The sequence below is a fragment of the Drosophila teissieri genome, chromosome X (assembly GCF_016746235.2).
Source record: "Drosophila teissieri strain GT53w chromosome X, Prin_Dtei_1.1, whole genome shotgun sequence".
Classification (NCBI taxonomy): domain Eukaryota; kingdom Metazoa; phylum Arthropoda; class Insecta; order Diptera; family Drosophilidae; genus Drosophila; species Drosophila teissieri.
The window spans coordinates 20,367,365-20,387,362 of NC_053034.1; the positions used below are offsets into that span (position 1 = coordinate 20,367,365).

At 42.6% G+C, this 19,998-nt stretch overlaps 2 protein-coding genes across 2 annotated transcripts; both read left to right on the forward strand.

The window, feature by feature from the left end:
* Positions 1–1,783: 1,783 nt before the first annotated feature.
* LOC122624969 lies at positions 1,784–2,051 on the forward strand. Its single transcript, XM_043804777.1, is given in 2 exon segments — positions 1,784–1,944; positions 1,946–2,051. Coding segments are annotated over 2 exon segments (267 nt in total).
* Positions 2,052–7,998: 5,947 nt separating this feature from the next.
* LOC122624548 lies at positions 7,999–9,037 on the forward strand. The gene has a single exon (XM_043804184.1). The coding sequence runs from the start codon at positions 8,093–8,095 to the stop codon at positions 8,363–8,365; it is 273 nt and encodes a 90-aa protein (XP_043660119.1). The 5' UTR covers positions 7,999–8,092; the 3' UTR covers positions 8,366–9,037.
* The last annotated feature ends 10,961 nt before the right edge of the window (positions 9,038–19,998 follow it).

The window sequence follows — 19,998 nt, forward strand, 5'->3', positions numbered from 1 at the left end:
CATTTTTGAATGATTTTGATAACTAGTTAAGGTTGAAGTCTCAATAAATTACTAACTTTTTGTAGCACCACAAACCACTGATTTTCAACTACATTTTTGTTTTTTTATAGATCTCATTTAAGGTCATTTCATTCGCTCTTACTTAGTGAATGTGGTCTTGGACAAAGGATTTAAACAGGATATCGTAGCATACTTCTGAGCACCTTCACAATCTGCGTCATTTCTGCGAGTGTGCTTTCGGGTATAAAGTTACCCGTGGCTCGGCCGTTCAAGTAGTCAGTCAAATTGGGATTCGGTTGCGGAATTTTTGGGGTCACCTCGCTCAGTTCTACTGCATTCCAATTGCACTCCACTCCACTCCACGTCGCCGCTTGCCCTTTGCCACAGCTGCGTTCAAGATGCAGATAATGCTAATTAATTGTATTGATTAGCTCATTATATCATTAGCTGCCAGTGCACTGGACGGGCGAACTTGCCCCGGGCGCGTTCTCAATGTGCCATGCGACGACAATAAGTTTCGACCACAGCAGCAGTGGACGCAGATCCTGGGACGCAGATCCTCGTGTGCCACTCGTGTGCTAAGCTGTGTGCGTTGTGTGTCCCGGGGCCGCACATTCGTATAAATATACTTGTCTTAAATGCAGCTACCGCCCCGGGGCCATGGCCACAATCCCAAAATCGGGTGCAACACCGAAAACTCGAACGGGGGGCATGGAAATTCGAACGGTATGACGATAATTTCCGGGTCAGGATGTGTGCCCATGAGCTTTGTACTTGGTTTGTGACCAACTAAAAACTAGTACAGTTGGCCATCGGTCAGTGCCACCTACACACCTATGTACATACATACATATGTACATATGTATGCCATTGCTCATTTCAATTACCAGATCCTGACGCAGGCCTCCAGTGATTTCTTCATGTACTCTTAGCTGACTTTCAGACTGTGTTGCGAATGTCAGGTTTGAGGTTTCGTGGCCATAATGCGCCCTCTTTCTGTGTGGTCATAAAGTTTGGCCAACTTTTTGGAGACAAACTGCATCGTCCTTCCGCATCCTTCGCTCTCCATCCTTCCTCCTCCCCCTCATCCTGTCGCCGTCGTCGTCGTCAGCATCGTTAAGGCGTATCCATCATAATATCTATCAGAGAGACGAGGGGACCACTACCGTATACTGCTTCATCCGAATAATTCATTTATATTAATACATCCTGCAGAGCAACAGTCAAACTCACTGCGAAAGAGACGGAGATAGATATAGGTATAGGTATAGCTATAGGTATATGTATAGATGTACAAGAAGCTGAGGAAGAAGTATTTCAATTTGTATTGCCAAGTGTCTGGCTCTATCTGTCTCTTTCTGTCCTTCTCCCTCTCTTTTCCGCTCGCACTGTCTGCAATTGCAGTGCTCGACTTTGCCTCGTCGACAGCTTAAAGTTTGAATTGCTGCACACGGAGTCGCTAATCCACTGAGAGAAACTAGCAATTAAACTGATTCTTATCGCGATTGACAGGGAAACTGTCGTTTGAACGTAGGAATTGTATCGTTTGAACTTTGGACATTGATAATTTAGTCATTTGGCTTAGAGAAATAATCGAATTTGAGTGTTAAAACGTAATAGAATTTTATCTTATCCTTTTCATTCGACTTAAAGTATATAGTGAAGAATTATATCGAAGGACATTTGAAAGTATAGCAGTGTCTTTCCGCCTGGACAACCTGGCCGAAGGTTGGAACCATGATGCAGCTGGGGGAGGGGGAAGGTGAGGGGGTGTGGGTTAAAAATGCGGACGTCAATGGAGGAGGATTACAGGATGCAGGACGCCACCTTTTGCAGCTGCTTCCATGTGTTCATGGCGCAAATAATCGCCGTCATCAACAACAACAAAAACAAGATGGCAGGACAGGATCAGGACGACAGGATTGGGTCCTGGTTCCTGAGCACGACATGGGCCAGGGGCTGCGGAGAGAGGGGGGCTCAAAGATGAGTTGAGAGACGTTGACGCTGACGCCATTAGCACCGAGTTTTGCAGCATCAACGACAAACTTTAAATTGTTGCGTCATTACAATTCGAGTTGGGACTTTTGCGGGGGGATCATCTGAAGTCTGAAGTGTTGAGCAACAGGAAGCCAGGATATATGTATATTCTGGGCCTAGCCAACGCATAAATGCTCCTTGCCAAAAGGCGAGAAAAGAAGAAGTCTTGTCCCCGTTTGCACCAGTGATTGATGTTGCACTTTAAATTTCAGTTGTGTCAGTCGGATGCGCACACACATGCTCCCTAATGACCAGGTGCCACAAATGGTTGCATTCCTTAAAACAAAAAAAAAAAACGAAAAAAACACGTGCTTATTTTCCAGTAAAATCTTGCATTCCCCCAAGACATTAACTTCCATTTTCTTTCATGTAGCCGAGAATGTCATTTTCGCTATGCACACGATGTGGGCTTTTCCTATGCTCCCCAAAGTTTAGATGTCTTGCACTCCTGGCAAAAATAGCAATTTTCCAGCAAAGGCAGATAAATGCAGTTCAAATATGCAATTATTTTAAGTAATTTAGAGTCCGTTCTATCCTGCTAAGCCTTATTTTCCTTGACTTTTATAAATCAAAACAAACAACAACTAACTATATCTCTTTCAGCAAAAACGGATTATAATAGGAACTATTCAATATCGTTTGGCAGTTGGAATAGCGTCCTGAAATTCACTTGATAACTTTGGTAAGACTGACTTACAAGAAATAAAAGTAAAATCTTCAAACAACCATTTACAATCCAATAATAAATGCGATTTGAGTAAAATATCTATAATATAACTTTAAGCAAACCATTTCCTTGGCGGCAATAAAAGAGGACACTACATTTTTATAGTTGCAAGTGCATACACTACCACATACGTGGCCTGCTTGCCCCCTGCCGTTGTAATCATTTAAATGAACAAATTATAAATTACCCCAATAATGGGCTCGGGAGCAGGACAAGGAAACCAGCCAGGATGCGGAGACAGGAGACAGAAGACAGGAGTCATGAGTCAGGAGTCAGGAGTCACGTCCAGGCACACATATATTTCATATGCATACACTCATATATGCTGATATATACACACATCCAGATATACCATATGTATGTGCGATCCTATATGCGCCATTTATTATATATTGCGGCGATTGCATCGCAACGACAATTTTGGCTCATTATAAATTTGCCTTAATTTTAATGCAAAATGTCTCTGCCGCAGTCCGTGGCCCATCGTCCCGTCTCTTTCTCTTTCTCTATCTCCACCTATGTATACTGTCGTCTCTTTCAGCTCTTTCAGCTCTTGCAGCAATGTGTGTGTCTGGCACAGTGCCTTACATTTAATGCAGCCCAACTCCAGCTGGCATCGGAATGCGATTTCCGAACTGGCAACTGAGAACTGGGAGCTGGGAGCTGAGAACTCCAACTGAACTCCTCGCCACGAATTGCATTCAACTGCAGATTGCAGGCCGAGTCATCCGTCTAGCCTCTCTTTCGCCCCCGGATCTTGCCACTCCTCCGTTCGCTGTAGGTAATCATGTTGCTGACAGCATTATTCCCGCACAGTTCGCTCATCCTGACACCCTGGACAAATTTGAGGCGTATCTTTTGGTACAATTTCTGCCTCACCACCTTCTTTATTTTTAAGGATAACTTTGCCCAAGTGCCAACAATTAATTTAAGTTGTGTTAGCTATATACATATGTATATAAGATATGTACAGTCATAAAATTCATTTTGCAGTCAGGATGCATGCAAAAAAAGACACATTTCCAGCAGTTATAACGCTTTTTTTAATAACTCACTGGGTATTTGCCAAGTCGAGTATCAGAGTAGCTTGCCCCACGTTGTATGTTAAATTGTTGCACGACAATGAGCAAGCTGCCGCCGAAAAAAAAAAGGAACAAAGATGGAGAGAAGAAAAGAAAAGCCAGCAAAATGCACATGCCACGTAGTTATGCATATGGCGTTGTCCCAGGACCCCCGATCCCTGAAGCTCCGAAACCCCCCGAGTCCTCCGCCACTGTACGTGTGTTCCAGGCAATTCACAAATTGAACGTACGAAATCACATTAGCCCCAACGTCAGCCCCAGTCCTCGGAATCAGCTCCAGATCCTGCCTGTCCTTTCAGCATCTTCGCTTGTTGCAGCGGCTCCTTGGGGAGAATGCCCATACCCCCACATGTACCCCCAAATATTCGCAGGCCGAGGACCCGGATCCTTAAACGGAACAGTACACTTTAAATATACAACCAGCCATTGGAACTCACAAAAAGGTATTTAGTGCATGGATAATGAATTGATTAGCAAGAAAAAGACTGTAATACTTATAGAGTGTTTGAATATCGATTCCCTAAATGTTTAGCTTTCATCACTAATCAGTGTTTCAGTATAACTGTTTATTAGTATGTTTTTTATCCTGCTAGTAATAATTCAAGGAAGCTTATTACGTGATGCTTTGTGATGCTGAAGAATAGTTGGATTATGAAACGTATGAAATGAACTGCGAAAGCACAGCAACGATCCATAATTTATTCAACCCATTTTCTTGACGTGTACCGGCATTATTTTGGCCGAACACGTACGGAGCCGCTGGCATTGGCCAATTGGCCTGGTCTGGTGTGGTTTGGTTTGAGTCCTTCTTGGTCCTGCAACCCTATATGTATTCCATATGCCCCTCTGCTGTGACGACGTGCTGCAGCAAAAGTTTTCCTTGTCTATTGATTTGAATTTGAATTTTTCGCCTAATTGCAAAAAGTAAGCACAAAGTGAAACAGGCGATGGGAGCGAGGGAAGGCGGGGCAACAAAAAGGAGGTTGAAACTCCTTCAGAGTAAATATTTTCCTCACACACATTGGACAGAGGTAAAGTCTTACTAGATTTTTGATTTTCGATGCAACATAAAATTTATGAGAATTCTTTTTATTATCTTCCCCTCATTGTCCATCAAACTCTCCTGAGCATCCCTTTCACTCACCTCTCTCTCTCATCGGCCACTGGCTATGTTTTGTAAGAAATAATTCCCCATAAATTCCAATATTAATTGATCAAAAAACAAATGGAAAATGCCGAGCTGAGCAGCAGGAAAGTCAAAAAAAAATGATGAGACTTTTGGGATTATAACAAAGTGTGTTAAACATGGAATATACTGACAATAGGTGCGCAACAATTCTCAATGCAAAATTAAGTACTAGCTTTCATGTTAAGCCATCGCTATATTTTGATTTAAATAATTTCAATGTGCACTTAAATGCGAAATGTATTTATTTGACCCTTGCCTTTTCCTCCTTGAACTGTTTGTTATGGTGCATCAACAATTGTTATTTCGTTTCTTTGTTGTAATTTTGAAAAACATATTTGTTTAGCTTGAGGCCAATGCAAAAACAAAATGTTCCTTTCTATCTAGGAGTGGGCCTACGCCGGTGCTCAATACATTGGATAAAGACGTTTTCGAGTTCTAAGGATACAAAGAAATATTAAATGCATCATATCAACTGGGCAAGTTACAGGAGTCTTCATTTTTTAATGTACAACAATTATTTCGATCAGTTATATATATATCACTATTTTGTTGACCTCGAGTGTGGGTGTTTTGTGCATTTTCAATGCAAATATTTGCATCTGTGTCCGTGTCCATTTGTATGTTTGCATGGATCAGAGCGGAATACGGCACACACTATATACACATAATATCGCATATCGTGCGAAATTGGTTTTATAGAATTTCTATGTTTTCTGCCAGTGTGCCGGGCAAACATTGAGCGCTAGATAGATGTACTACGTATAAATATCATAATAATAAAAATGGAAATGGGAATGGAAATAATAAGGGATGGATAAGGGATATTTACCATGGGCTCGCATAGTTTTCGAATTGATTTCGCAAGTGGGGGCCAAACAACTCTCGAAAGTGGGCGTTACGGATCTGAGTTTATTGAAAAGAAAGAGAGGTACGAAGGCGAACGAAAGAGATGAAGGTGAACGGTGGGAAAGAGACAGAGAGACAGAGGGAGAGAGAGAGAGGGCAACACGCGGAGTGTCCGCCCACGCAACAAGGTAATCAAATGCAATTGAAAAACCAGCGCAAAAAGTTTATCCTTTGGCTCGCCTTGAACACAAGCGTTCCCGGTTCTTCTTCCGGTACACCCCTATTTTTACCCGGTCCACCCCTATGCCACCTTGCCACCTATGCCACCCATACCACCCATTCTACCCGTTCTACCCGTTCCCGCTTCACAAGCGTTCCCTTCGATTTTTCACCCGGTTGCCATTGCAACGAATTTAATCAAAAGTTACAATTCCAATTGTCCGCAAGCGGGTCACTCGTGTTGCGTATTAAAAAAGTTCCCCTGCGGTGAGACAGAGATGGCTGCTTTGGTTAAAGCGAGACGGCCATAGAAACACTTGCAATAAGTGTGTTTTAAGACAAATGTCGGCAATGTATGCCTTTTATATTTAAGTGTGGAATTAATAATCTAGTAGAAAACAATGGAAAGCATGGATAAATATCAGTACCTAAATTGGATTGTTAGCGGCATTTAAGATTCATTTGATATAATCTAACTGTTGTATTCTTGCCCCTCCAGATAAATAATGTTTGTCCTAAGAAAACGTTTTGGGTCACAGAAATGTATCCCACTATTGCACGCTTATTTCTCCAAGTGTGGCCAAGAGGGCAAGAGAGATGGAGCGATAGATAGAGTCGGCGTTTCATATCCGTGTTCTATGTAGGCCAAAAACAAAAAGGGCGAAAAGGACGAAAAGGGCGAAAGGAGCGCAGGAAGTGGAGCGAAGTGAGCCAAAAAGTTTGCCAGCTTAAATTGCAGCGATTGCAATGAACCGGACGGACAATCAATGCCGATACCACATCTATCTCTCCCTGTCACTCCCGGCACCCCTCTCTGTCGCAAAAGGGAAAGCGAAGCGGTATCGAAGTATCGATAAAATCGAATCATTTGCGGGCATGTACAAGTGCGCTGCGAGTGCCCAAAAAAACAGAAACCGAAATTCATTTCCATTTTAGATCCTTTTTTCTATTGAATCCGAAGCACTTTTTAATCAGAGCAATCATAGTTTTGCTTAGCTAATTGTCCAAACACATCTTATATGCCGAATAGATTAAATGCCTTGAATTAAAAATTAACACCATTTAGCTGTAAGTATTCGCTTATACTTTACAAAGAATCAAATTTTATGAAGAATCGCACATCAACGGAAATAGGAAAAGGTATTAAAATACATTTTCTGCTTGGAATTTTAAAAATAATGCGTTACGTTTGGTTTATGCCAAAAACCCACTGTTGGGTTTCCCAAATCGAAGCAATTTTCTTGTCAACACTGCTTGTTTTGGCCTTTTCCCATGTCACTCCCTTAACCCACCGACTGCCGTCCATCAGCGTCATCAGCATGACCACTGGTCAGCCTTAACCGTCTGTGTTCCTTCGTCCTGCGTCCTGCGCTCTGCGTCCTTCGTCCTGCGTCCTGGCATATGTGCCAGCTCCAAAGTCGAGTGGACTTCCCTCTGCCGATAATGATGGGCCAACCGAACAATCAATTAACGCACTGCCAGCCATCAAGGTTGCTGACCCGGGGGCGGGGCGGTTTAGTCAGTGGGCGTGGCATTTGGCAGTTGACAGGGGGCGAACAGGGGGACGGAAATTAGGGAAGTCGAGGGAAAGCTGGAGGCGGTTCCTTCATGGTCAGCCGCATGCAAATGCGATTTGGTGCTGCAGCCTCCCCTTACGCAGTTTGCGCCTTTCTTCTCCAGATTCCCTTCCATTGGAAAAATGTAAAGAACTTTAAAGTGCTCTCTTATGAGAGAGCTTACCTATATCGGTATTAAAACTATCAAATTATGGCTCTGAAAGGTAAATTACTCGTCAACTGATTACGAAACTAGGTAAACATAAAGTGGGATAGCCCAATATTGTAGACTTGTGCCGAAAAGGAGTCAGTTTTCAGTTTTTCCATTAGCATTAGTTGTCAATAAACGGCAGGGAAATTCCAGTTTACTTTCGAACTCCGATCGGGCATGATTATTGGATAAAAATTCCAGTAAAATTCAAATCATTCGACCACAATGGATGTCCAGCAGCAGTTGCAGCCGCAGGATGTGAGTAAGCAGCGCGGCGAGGACTTCGAGCTGGAGGAGCACATCGAGGACTTGAACAGAAACTCCAGCCTGACCACCGTGTGCAGCACCTTTCCATTGACCTCGAGGATCGAAAGCTTCCATCACTGGCAGCCGATGGACGTCGCCATTGGGCAGGCGTCGCTCTTGGAAATGGATAGTGAGCGGATGGTCCAGCCGGCCATGTCCATTCCACTCGCCCTGAATGCCGTACATCCTTGACGCCAAACCTAATAAACTCCATTTATTGCCCAAGCGGAGTCTTATTTTTTAAAAAAGTTCAATGACCTGCATGCAGTTATGGCACCGCTGCGTATGAGCAACGCGCTTGAGAACACGTATACGCCCCGTTGTACCAACATACCTACATACTCGTATACCTTGAAATGCATTGTTGCATTGATGAGCGAAAATAAGTTAGTTAATTGTGCCTGGATAAACACTCGAATCGAAGCCAATAACGTGCGCTTGACTTCCGCCAGCAGCCAGCAGTCAACAAGCCCTATAAATTCATCTAACACCTCTCGCATAATTGAAGGTAAATTAAGTTTGCTCTCCTCCACATCGATTGACGCACATCGCACATCGCACATCGTTTGCTTTTCGGCATCGACGACGTGGCGGGCTCAAAAACGAAATTGCTATTTACAAACAATTTTACATATTTACGCGGCAACTGTTGACATTTTGCTATAAATTCACCCGGCCCTGGTCCGCCTACCGCCCTGCCGCCCTGCCCCGCCCCCTTAGACGAAGGCCAGTGCAAACAGAACTACACTGGGAAATATTCACACTCGTGTTCTTTCATTCAAAATACTATGGGTGATTCTCGAGTAATCAGCTGCATCAGCTGAATGTGCCTTCTACGCAATTGAGCTGCACTTTAGAATAAAAGTAATAATAATTTGGAATTTACAAACGTGAAGGTTACTAAAGAACGTTATTAAAAAAAATAGTAGGAATTCTCCGAAGAATGCACCCACATTTCCGGGCAGTGTGGCCCCACTTGCGATGCAAAAACTGCCCCGAACTGAACTGACTGATGGCTGACTAGATGGATGGCTTCGCTCCGTTCCTCCGCTTCTTGGCCTGAAGTAGTAGCTGTTGCTGGACGCTTATTGTTAGATGGATGGATGGATGATGTGTAGCTGTTGCTCCAGCCACGCCCCCAGCTCCCAGTGCCCAGCTCCCAGTCCATCCCGGCGGCCCTTCCGAAAGTGCAGTGTTGTTGCAATCTATATGGCATGGTATCTGCTGGAGAGTCCATGGCCGGGGACAGAGGGACACAGGGACAGAGGGCCAGATAGAGTTGATGATTTGTGGCGCAAAATGCGAAACTGACAGCGCGCTTCCGCTTAAAGGAAATTGAAATCCTTCTTTGCACAAAATTGTTGACGTATTTACACACACTCCCACAGATACGCACACACAGCGCTGTGCGTGTGCGTGTGCCATCTTGGCTTTCCATTTTTTTCGCTTCACTCACTTGCAGAGGACATGTGAACTTTGGCCCGAAGGGGACTGTCACCTGGCATTTTGGGGCTGTGGTCTTAGAACTGGCTGACTATCACTGTCTCGATATTTGCTGAAGTGTTGACCACTTAATTATTAACTAATATAAGTATGCATAAAGTTGCTAATTTAATGAATTATAGCTCATTAGTGTAATTTCTGCTAATATATTTTTTTTAATTTCTCGCACGCACCAACATAGTCCTGCGACTTTTTCTTCATTTTTCGGCACTGGGTAGTGGCGTTGGGTCAGGGAAGGCGGGGAAGTTGGGGAGTTAATGGGCAGGTGCACTTCCGGCGGACATATGCTGATTATTTGCCCGATGTTGCCACCGATGGATGCTACGTGCCGCATGGCCGCCCCTACTCATTAGGCGCACAGCTGCAGAAACAATCGCAGCAACAACTGCAGCTGCTGCTGCTGCTGCTGCAACTCCATCTGCAACATTCAGGGGGCAGCATCTGCTGGCAGCACAGTAACACTGAGAGAAGTGTATTTACTCAAATAGATGAAGCCATTTATTACTGTGGACTTTATTTACAAATTATCACCTTTAACATATTAATATTTGATTTATTTTATACTGTAAGTTTAGGAATGAAGTAAACAATTTATCATTTTTCTGCCAGTTTGCCAGCGAAGTTCAAGTGCATCAGTATCATCATTACTGCCTGTGTGCGGGAGTAAGTGAGTGGCAAGCCGACTGGCCACCGCAATTGTGCGTTCAACTCTGGCCAGCCGGAGATAGAAACTGAAGGATGCAGATGCAGATGCCGCGCACAGTGGGATGAAATGACGATTTTCTGGCAAGCTAATTAATTTTATATTTTCGTCATAATAGTTTATAATAATAAGAGTCGAACAAAATATACTATATACTAAGTCATATTACCAAAGAAGCACTTCTTGAAGGTTTAATTCCCCAATATAATGAAATAAAAAGCATTAAATATCAATATATGATATATAAGCGAAATAGTTTCCACCATAAGATACAATTAATAATGGAAGTATCCCTAAAATGTAATAAGTTTTTTGCCCTAAAAGTAGTCGTTTCTGCCCAATGTGCAGTGTAAATACGCAACATACAGCACGTATTTGATACACTATGCCACAATAATTCAATCAATATTGTGTTGGTTAAAACAATTTTAGTGCATTGTATTGAATATTAATCAAAGTGTTTGAACATAAGTAAGCCGTGAAAAATTGGCTAAATATAGAAACATGGGTGGTATTTGTACATTCAATAATGCAATCGAATCTTCCTCTTCCTCTATTTATTAAGAATTTATCGAATTTTGTTGGCATTGTTTACTTTGCTATATATGCATGTGCTGGTTAAAGGATCATGGGTTCTATGTATGTACATATAATCCAACAATTGTTTTTCAGCTTTTTAATTATAACATAGCCATGAAATACAATTAAATGTCCCTTCACTTCCGTTGTTTAGCCCAACTTCAAAAACAGAATGCCGTGCAAATAAGGGGAATGAAAAAGTTTGCATTTCCACCGACATTATGAGCCCTGTTCAAAGGGCTGATGGGTGGCAAGGTGCGTGGCAAGGTGGGAGGTGCTGGCAGGTGGGTGAGTGTCATACAGGGTCACCTAATTGGTTGCATGCCACAAGGATCGAGGGAACGAGAGAGATAGTGTGGCAATCAACGAATGACCAGCGGCTTAACCCGTGTGTATACGACTGTGTCGGCATCATCGGTTCGTCTCACGTCTGCGGTGTTTGTTTGTTTCATCTCCCCCCTGTTAAAGTCTCCACCCCAGGCCATGGGGGGTGGTGGCCTCCCCTTGGGCGCGCCCCTGGCCAGCATCTGTATTTTGACAGTTGCCAAAACTCCAGGGAGGGTGAAGGGCGACCGTCACTCGACTGTAACTAAACATTTTTGTTCTGCCTTGTCTCGGCTTGCTAAGCGCCTTTCAAACGAGATCCCCAACTCCCCCAATATGTGCCCCATACACTCCCCACCGCTCCCCACTTTTCCCTGCCAATTGCACCGGAGTTCAATTAGAATTTGTCAGTGGCTGCTGCTCTCCGCCCAAATCTGTATCTGTATCTGTAGATACAAACAAATGGGAAAAAATCGTCAACAAACCAAAATAGTATGATATCAACAAAAAAAACTTAAAAGAACACACAAGCGAGTCGAAAATCAAATATATAAAATAAATGCCAACGGAACAGAAAATGTTCCCAACAGAAAAGCTAAATGGTCATTATGCTTTGAATGCACTAACTCACGCCAAACTTGAATGAAATTTCCAATATTCAATTATTAATTTTATTATTCACTAATTAATTATGGACTAGTTAAGGCCTAACTATCGTTTTAATTATTTAGTATGTTTGTGTAGCTCAGGCTGTACACTAATTTACAGATATTGGCTCTTGAAATTTCCCTTGGCAGGCCTTTAAATTAGCAAATATACCCGTACGACCTTAATTCCATTTGGAAAGGTATTAAAAACCATATCGAAAAATAGTTGTACGAATGGGTAAAATGGTAAAAGGCTTTTTCCAGACCGAACGGCATAAAAATCCTGGCAAACCCCAAAAAGGTGATGGTTCATTTGGTTGTGGGCTTTGGCTGTGATTTTGCTTTGGGCCATCGTTTGGCCATTGAGCTTTTGCGGTGGTTTTACCATCGTAACAGAAAAATATGAAATGCATTGGGCTAATACCCATGCCCTCCCCCTTCGCCCCCTCAACCCATGCCTTTCGACCCTTCGATCTGCCTGTCTCTTTCTCTCTGGACTCTTTGCACCTTAACCGCAGTTTACTGTGGCTCCATGCTCCCCACTTCACGCTCCATGCTCCATGATCCATGCTCCATGCTCCATGCTCCATGCTCCATGCTCCATGCTCCATGCTCCATGCTCCATGCTCCATGCTCCATGCTCCATGCTCCATGCTCCATGCTCCATGCTCCATGCTCCATGCTCCATGCTCCATCTAGTCATCGATGGTCATTCATCTAACTGCTGTCTCTCGCTCCGGGCAGCCGGGAACCCTCTGAAAGTGCTCCCCTGGAAGGACCTCTGTCTTGGACATGCCTGGTCATGAGGACCATTCTAATCCACTTTGTTGAAAATACACCGGTGCATATTGAAGAGTCTGAAAGCATTTCCAGGACTCAGAGGTGTAGGCGATAAAATGTGCTAAATTAGTAACGTTTTCGAATGAGGCAAATGGACCGCGATTTCCCTCCAAAATAACACTTATAAATTCAAATAAACTAACGAGAAAAGTCACAAGGCATTCAATTTAAATGTTAATGTATATTTTATTAGTAAAATATATACTTAAAGCAAATAAATATTATAATCATGGGGTTCTATACTTCATAAGATAATAAACCCTGCGCGCTTTCAGCAAGAATGTTTGGCAAACACGTTCCAAGGATAACAGACGAGTTTTACTTATAGAAAATCTTTCAACAAATCATTGCATTGAAACAAGAGACCACTTTTACAAAAACATAAATATTAAATAAGATTATATTACGAACGATATGAAAGATACCGCTATAATGAGAACTTACTCTGGAATTGCAGCCATGAGCATTGGAAAATACTTCAATCGAAGGGCATTATTATCGCCTATTTGCCAGGTCCTTGACCAACCCCCTGTGCCAACGCCTCTGGCAAACAGGAAAAGGACTCTGGCCTGAGCTGCGTTTTGTGGAGCGTTTTAAGTTTAGCGCGATGGCGACATGGCCCGGCTGCGAGGGGCTCTCCGCTGATGGCTTAAAGGGTCTCGTCCTGTGCATATCGATTTGATGTGATTTTCATTAAAAACTCAGCACAGGTAGCAACAAAACAAGGTGCAAGGGGGCAGGGGGGCAGTGGGGCAGGACCAAAGGAGCGACTGAAAGCCACGCAGTGCACAAAACCACGTGAGTGGTTCAGGTTTTTAGGGGGCTTCGAACTTATTTTTTTATACCCAGCCACCCAGGTATTGAAAAGAAAATCGTTATAAAATCAGCTTTGCGATGCTAAACAAAAAAAGCAGAGCTTACTAAGAGAAAACAACAAAATCAACTGCAAAAAGGGGACTGGGAATTTTTGATAACTCCGACTCGGTTTTAAATACCTCTTAAAAACGGCTTTACCCATAAGCCCTTCAAATGAGTTCACAGCTCCTGCTCTAAAAGTCTGGTTAGTTTATTGAACATTCCAAATAGAATGGTGTCTTGCAATAGTTTCCAGAAACTGCGTTTAATCTGCAGGATATGTATTGCGGAAGTAGGTCTCAAATTTCACATTCGCAGCATACCCATTCCAAAATACAAAGTATCAAAAATGACAAATAGAAAAACGATGAATGGGCCAAAAAGCGGAAGCAGCTGCACATTAGCCAAAGAGTTTGGGATCGGGATTTAGGTTTCAGGACTCGGGACTCGGGACACGGAACTCGGGACTCGGAAGTCGGGATTCAAGGACCGTGGATTGCCATTGAGTTGGTGTCCTACGTGAGCAGTCAAAGTTCGGCCCCAAAGAAATTAAAAACAAACAAACAAATCGATTATTAGCACGCATACGCATACCGAAAAGGGTTCAGGATATGCTTTTTTAAGGATGGATTTATTCCCCTTTTCTGTGCGTGTGCTAGTGAGTTTTTTTCCTTCTCTTGTTTGAGAAGTCTTTCGAGAAGTTCAAAACTCGGACACGGATTGCGTATTGGCCAAAAAGCGTGGTTGCATCAGCTTGAGCCGCTCTTCATTGTTTGCTGGTGGACTGAGGGGTGGACTGAGGGGTGGACTGAGGGGTGGACTGAAGGGTGGAATGGGGTGGGTCGCGACGGGCGGTACAGAGCAGGAAAATCTGTTTTCCGTTCGATATTTTCACGCATGATTTATGACCCCGTTAACAAGTAAAAGTCTCAACGTGCAGCAGCATCCGACCAGGCCGGTCTACAACTTGAAAAATGAATTTCTCGTTTTCAACCGCCCACTACCACCGTCACGCCCCCGGCTCTCCACTTCTCCCGCTCCTCCCACTTTTCCCGCTTTTCCACGGAAAATGAAGTGGCAGCGAGGCACGTAGAATTTGGGCGGAAGGGACTGAAAAACAGGGACAGGCCGCATAAAGTTGCCGAAATGAAGCTTAATTTAAAGACAAACATTTGTGCATAACAGCGACAAGGACACGGGTTTTCCCCCACAAAATGGCCGGGGATTTCCCCACCAGCCAGCAGTAGGAGTACATTAGCTGGACACCCGCCCACAGAAGAAAAACCACTTTAAGGATACCGAGTCGCTTGGTCGGGTAGACAATCCTCCTGCACACCAAGTTGGTTGGATAGATTAAAAACTAATTTTAGTCCCTATCAAATACTTAATTTCAATGTGAAAAATCCATGTATAACCGATCTCCTTGATGCATTCAGTGCCTACAAAATAGGCAGAAGTTATGATTGCATTATCGCAGGAAAAGTAACTAAATCAGGTATGCACATCGCACCAATGAACAGTATATCTGTATTTCAGCTCATGACATAAATCTAAAGTGAATTATTTACTACAGAAAATTATGCATTTTATGCGCCATATTTAAAGTAGTTTGTATATTGTAAAGCCAGTTAAAAACGCAAGCATTAGACCGAGTAACTTTATGGGTTTAAGACTTCATCGAAATATACAAAATGTACAAGAAATCCTTATTATATGGAGAAAAAAGTGTTCGTTATGCTTTAAAAAAAAAAGAGTTTAAACTTTAAAATTTTGGCTGATTTAGATTCGCTTTTTTTTATATTTTTTTATGGAGGTAAGAAAAAATGCTGACCCGCTACAGCTCCAAATTTGTTAGGCAGCATAAGTGAAGTCCATCAATTGCGGTTTGTTCTCAACTTTCTAGCCGCTTATCCTGTCATTTTCACTGTGAAACAGTGTCCTTTAAAGTGTTATTTATCTTAGATCTAAAAAACAATTTTAAAGAAGGCAATACGAATGTTACATATTAATGCAATGTTATTCTATATAAATATAAATGGTACTATTTTAAACTTTTATAAACAGTGTGCATCAATCCAATATATTTTCTTACCATTTTTAAGCAATTTGACATTAGAACCGTATAACCCATTTGTGGGAATATCAATATTATATGTTAGACGTCTAATGCACCAGTGTGAGTGACCAGTTCATGCGGTTTCTCTGAGTGTAGCCTTGCGTGCAACAAAAGCAAGCGAAAGGCAACTGGGATGCTGGACACACAAGTGAGACGGCCTGCAGAAATATAACAAAGAAACCCAAAAAAGACAAAGCCCGGCCGAGAAAGCATTTCTTCTCCCGTCCGTGTTTGCGTTTGCCTTGGCCACGGCCAAAATGTTTGCCTGATGTCCCAAGCCACGTATCAAAAGGGGAGCGAGAATTAAGAGGGAAGTGCCTGGTTCGAAAAGGGAAAAGTTGGCCGCTGCTTTATGAATTTTACATATGTTTCTCCCGCCGAATCTGAGGCCAAAAAGACAGGGGCATAACCAAAATGAAATAAACATTAGAAAGAAATAAACCCACGCGAAAAGAGGGGAAGTCGGAAATCCATACAAATCAGAAAAGTAAAAGGAATAACAACAACAACAGTCATAACCAAACTTAGCAGGTGTGCCCCAAAACGTAATGGTTCAACTGCACCGAAAAAAAAGTCATATGATGTCTTAGATGGCATTGAAACAAAATGATGGCAGCCTGATTTCCTTAAACTGAATACAATTTAAACCAATTATTTTTTCCTTAAGGTATTTAGTAAGAATGTAATATTTCTCTAGAGACACATAATTCCTATGCTCGCAGTTTATGAATATTTTAATATTGGTTTACCATTATTGTTGAAAATAAATCATTTAAAAATGAAGATTGCTGTTTTTCTCAGTGCACTGGGGGAGGGCTAGTTGCGAGGGGTGAGAAGTGAAAGGCCGGGATAAGCGACTCCCAACATTGTCATCAATCATCGCAACTCGCGCCCACGCAGGAAAATGGTGCCCAGGGGGTGAAAAAAGTGAAAGGGGGGGGCTCGGAAAATGGGAAATGGGAAATGGCAAAAGGAAAGCGAACTGGGCTGCTGTTTGGACTCCTTTGGCCACTCACGAATCATGGCTTCATGCTTTTCAAGCCTCAACTGTTTCAATAGGTCAATGGGTATCGCCATGGGGTATGCCCAAAATCTTAAATTCTCAAGCCTTTTTCAGACTGAATTTTAAGGATGAGCCCACAAAGGATTGTATTTCAAATTACCATTAAGTTTTTAATTGCAAGAAATTCGCTAGCTAGCATTCAGAAATTCTTGTACTGATATAATTTGTAATTTTGGGATGTCAAATTCACTTGCAATACATAACTAGAAGAACTTCAAGTGCTGGGTAATATTCCTATCGAGTGTGCCGGTTAGTTAGTCCTAAGACATAGGGGTAATCCCCTTGATTCTTTGCAACAGTTGTTGAAAATGATAGCAAAAGCGGCAAACCAATTGCTGAGGGACCCACGAACGCTCCTCAGCTTCTGCTCCTGTTTTCCAGCGGACTTACGAATATTTTCCAAGGCTTTTTCTGGCTATTTTGAAAGCTGCAATGAAACCATAGCCAAACTTAAGTTTCGTCAACTTTAGCGGCTATCCTCTGTAGCGCTTGTACAAATGTGTTATGACTTTTAGGTGAAATAAGTGACAACCTTTCAACAATGTTGTACACATTTAGCATTTAAAAAATTTATTAAAAATGTTAAGAACCATTTATCTTTGATCATTAGCCAACTCATAACTCACTACTCTAGTTTGGCTACTTTTCCGACTAGAAAGCCGCCAACGCTGATTTTCAGCTGCTCGGCACGCGTGTATTTGATGGGCCTTTGGGAATCCATGGGCGTGGGTGTTGGGGGTGGATGGCTGGATCGCGTGTGAGGGAGGGGGAGGGGGAAGGGGGAGTAGGCGTGGCTGCCTCCTGTTTGTTTGCGCTTAATTCGCGCCGCTCCGCGTCAGGGGCACTCAACCATGTTGGGCAACCGGTGGTACGCGTACCTGTGGCAGGCCGTTAACTAAGCGCACGGCAAATGTTTGCCAGCCTGCAAGACGTTTAACCACACTGCAAGAAATAAAGTGAAAATTCCACAATAAGTACAAACTTAAAACTGGGTGTCAATCTCTTTGAAAATAGTGACATATTAAACTAATAAGGAATGGTATGTAAAATGCATAGACTATTTAACTGTTACTCAGTTGATAAGCATTTAATGAGCGTATGTATATTCTTTATATATATAAAATAGAATAAATAAATCTCCAAGAGTTCAAGAACATACAAAATCTCGATCTTAAAGAGTGGTACACCAATTAAAAGGATTAATAGATTGATGGATTATTATATCAATGAGCGGTAGAAGTAAACATTTTAAAAATTGGAGCTGGTCGGGTGAGTCATCACCCACACAAAGTATTAACAAATTCAATGTTGATAAAGTGCGTAAATAAATTAATAAAGCAAAACTATTTTTCCTCTCTAAAGTTGTCATTAAAAACAGTAAAGATCTCTCGAATAACTCGTGCTATGAAAGAGAAGTGATACCATTACCATAACAAAAACCGTAGAGCTCAGCGGCTGAATTTCTTTCAGTGCATGCTTATTAAAAGCAGTCAGTGAACCCGTTGGCGTTGTAAAGGCCACAGGGGGCATGCCACACTTTTCGCTTTCCCTTTCGCATGGCGATTAGGTTAGGGGGCGTGGCAGGGTCTCAAACCCCATCAATATTTATAATGTTAGTTTTAAATTAGCGCAAAATAAACGACTGGCAAATATTGAAACAATCTCAGGCCTCATTCATCCCAGGGCTCCTGGCTCATTGTGCTAAATATGATTTAATCTTTGGCGAGGTGCACTGTGCGTGTGCCGCAGGCCCACCTGTATTAACCCCTCGCAGCCCCCTTAACCCTCAGGGGGCCCTTCTGCTCACAGGAACCACCGCAAGTCCCTCAATCAAAAGCACACAAAGCAACTGCCTGAAAGCTGGGAAATGTGGCAAATAAATGGGGCAACAACTGAAGGTAACAAACGTTAGCCGCCGCGCAATTAATTCAAATGTAAAATTGATGAGCCAGAGAACTGATATCTAGTCATTATCTCAAAAAACGAATTCAATCATTTTGAAATGCAAGTTTGAATTTGATTATTATGTTAATAACTTGGCTTAACTCTTAAATATATTGTGAATACAAGTCATTGAAACGAGATTCCACTTTTATGGATTCTCGTTGATCTCAATAAAATCATCTAAAAAGAAAACTTATATTTATTATAGTTAGCTACAATCCTTCTCCGTATAAATCTAGCGTAATTGTTTGTATTACCTAATTGTCTCTAATTGTCTCAACACTCATGATTTCTGGGGCCCCAGCTGCTGCCACAAGGGTCAAGAAAATCCACCGCAGTATTATTAATTTTCGTGGCATGCCAGCGAATTAATTGGTATCCGATTTGAAGTCAGCACAATTTAGCCTCGTCTTGCGGGAAATCCCGACAGACCCAGAATGCTTTGGCCAATCGCACGGGTATTGTGTGCACAATATGTGTGGAGCTGGAGTTGGAGTTGGAGTTGGCAGGTTCTTCTGGTTGAGCTACCGTTGCGGTTTGTGTGGTCCGACCGCAAAGCGAGTTACAAAAAACTACGAAAGGACCAAAACAGGTCCACCCCAATGTCGACAGCCGCCCGCATAATTTTTACCTGGGATGCCCTTTATTTCAATACCCCGCAGCCAAAAAGGCTCGAGCGGCATATCATAGTTTCCGTACATAATGACTCATCGTATTGAGAAAGACTAGCTTAAATTGCCATCACTATGTAGATATTGCCGAATATCAGTTTGGTATTAAAGTGCCCAAGAAGAAAGCATTTCAAAAGCATGGATTACCCGATTGAAAGTTTGAAGTTCACTTCGTAAAACTGCTCATTACTGTTTCAGTTGTTTCGTTAATAAGTCGCGAAAATTCCCCTGCTACTTCCCTGCACTAGAGTATCTCCATTTCGAACTAGTTATCTTCCGTCGGGGTATCTTTTTCGGTGTGTATAGTTTTTGCTTTTTAAACATTTGCAGCATGTTATTGATACGTTTGCGATGCGCACCACAAATCACAGTCCAATTAAATGCCCAGTCGGACTCCAATTAAAGCTGCCACAGCCAGAGGGACGCTCCAATTGGAACCCCCTTCAGGGGCGGTGGCCAAGGGGGGTTTGGCTAAAGGAAGAAGAGCATCTGCAGTTGCAAGCTGGAATACGTAGCAGAAACTTTTTCGACTGGCGAAAGTTTCGATGTCGCTTTGTCGAGCGCCAAATAAACCAGTTGC

What these genes read in the sequence shown, in the direction of transcription:
- LOC122624548 (XM_043804184.1), top strand. Translation starts at nt 8,093, where the DNA reads ATGGATGTCCAGCAGCAGTTGCAGCCGCAGGATGTGAGTAAGCAGCGC.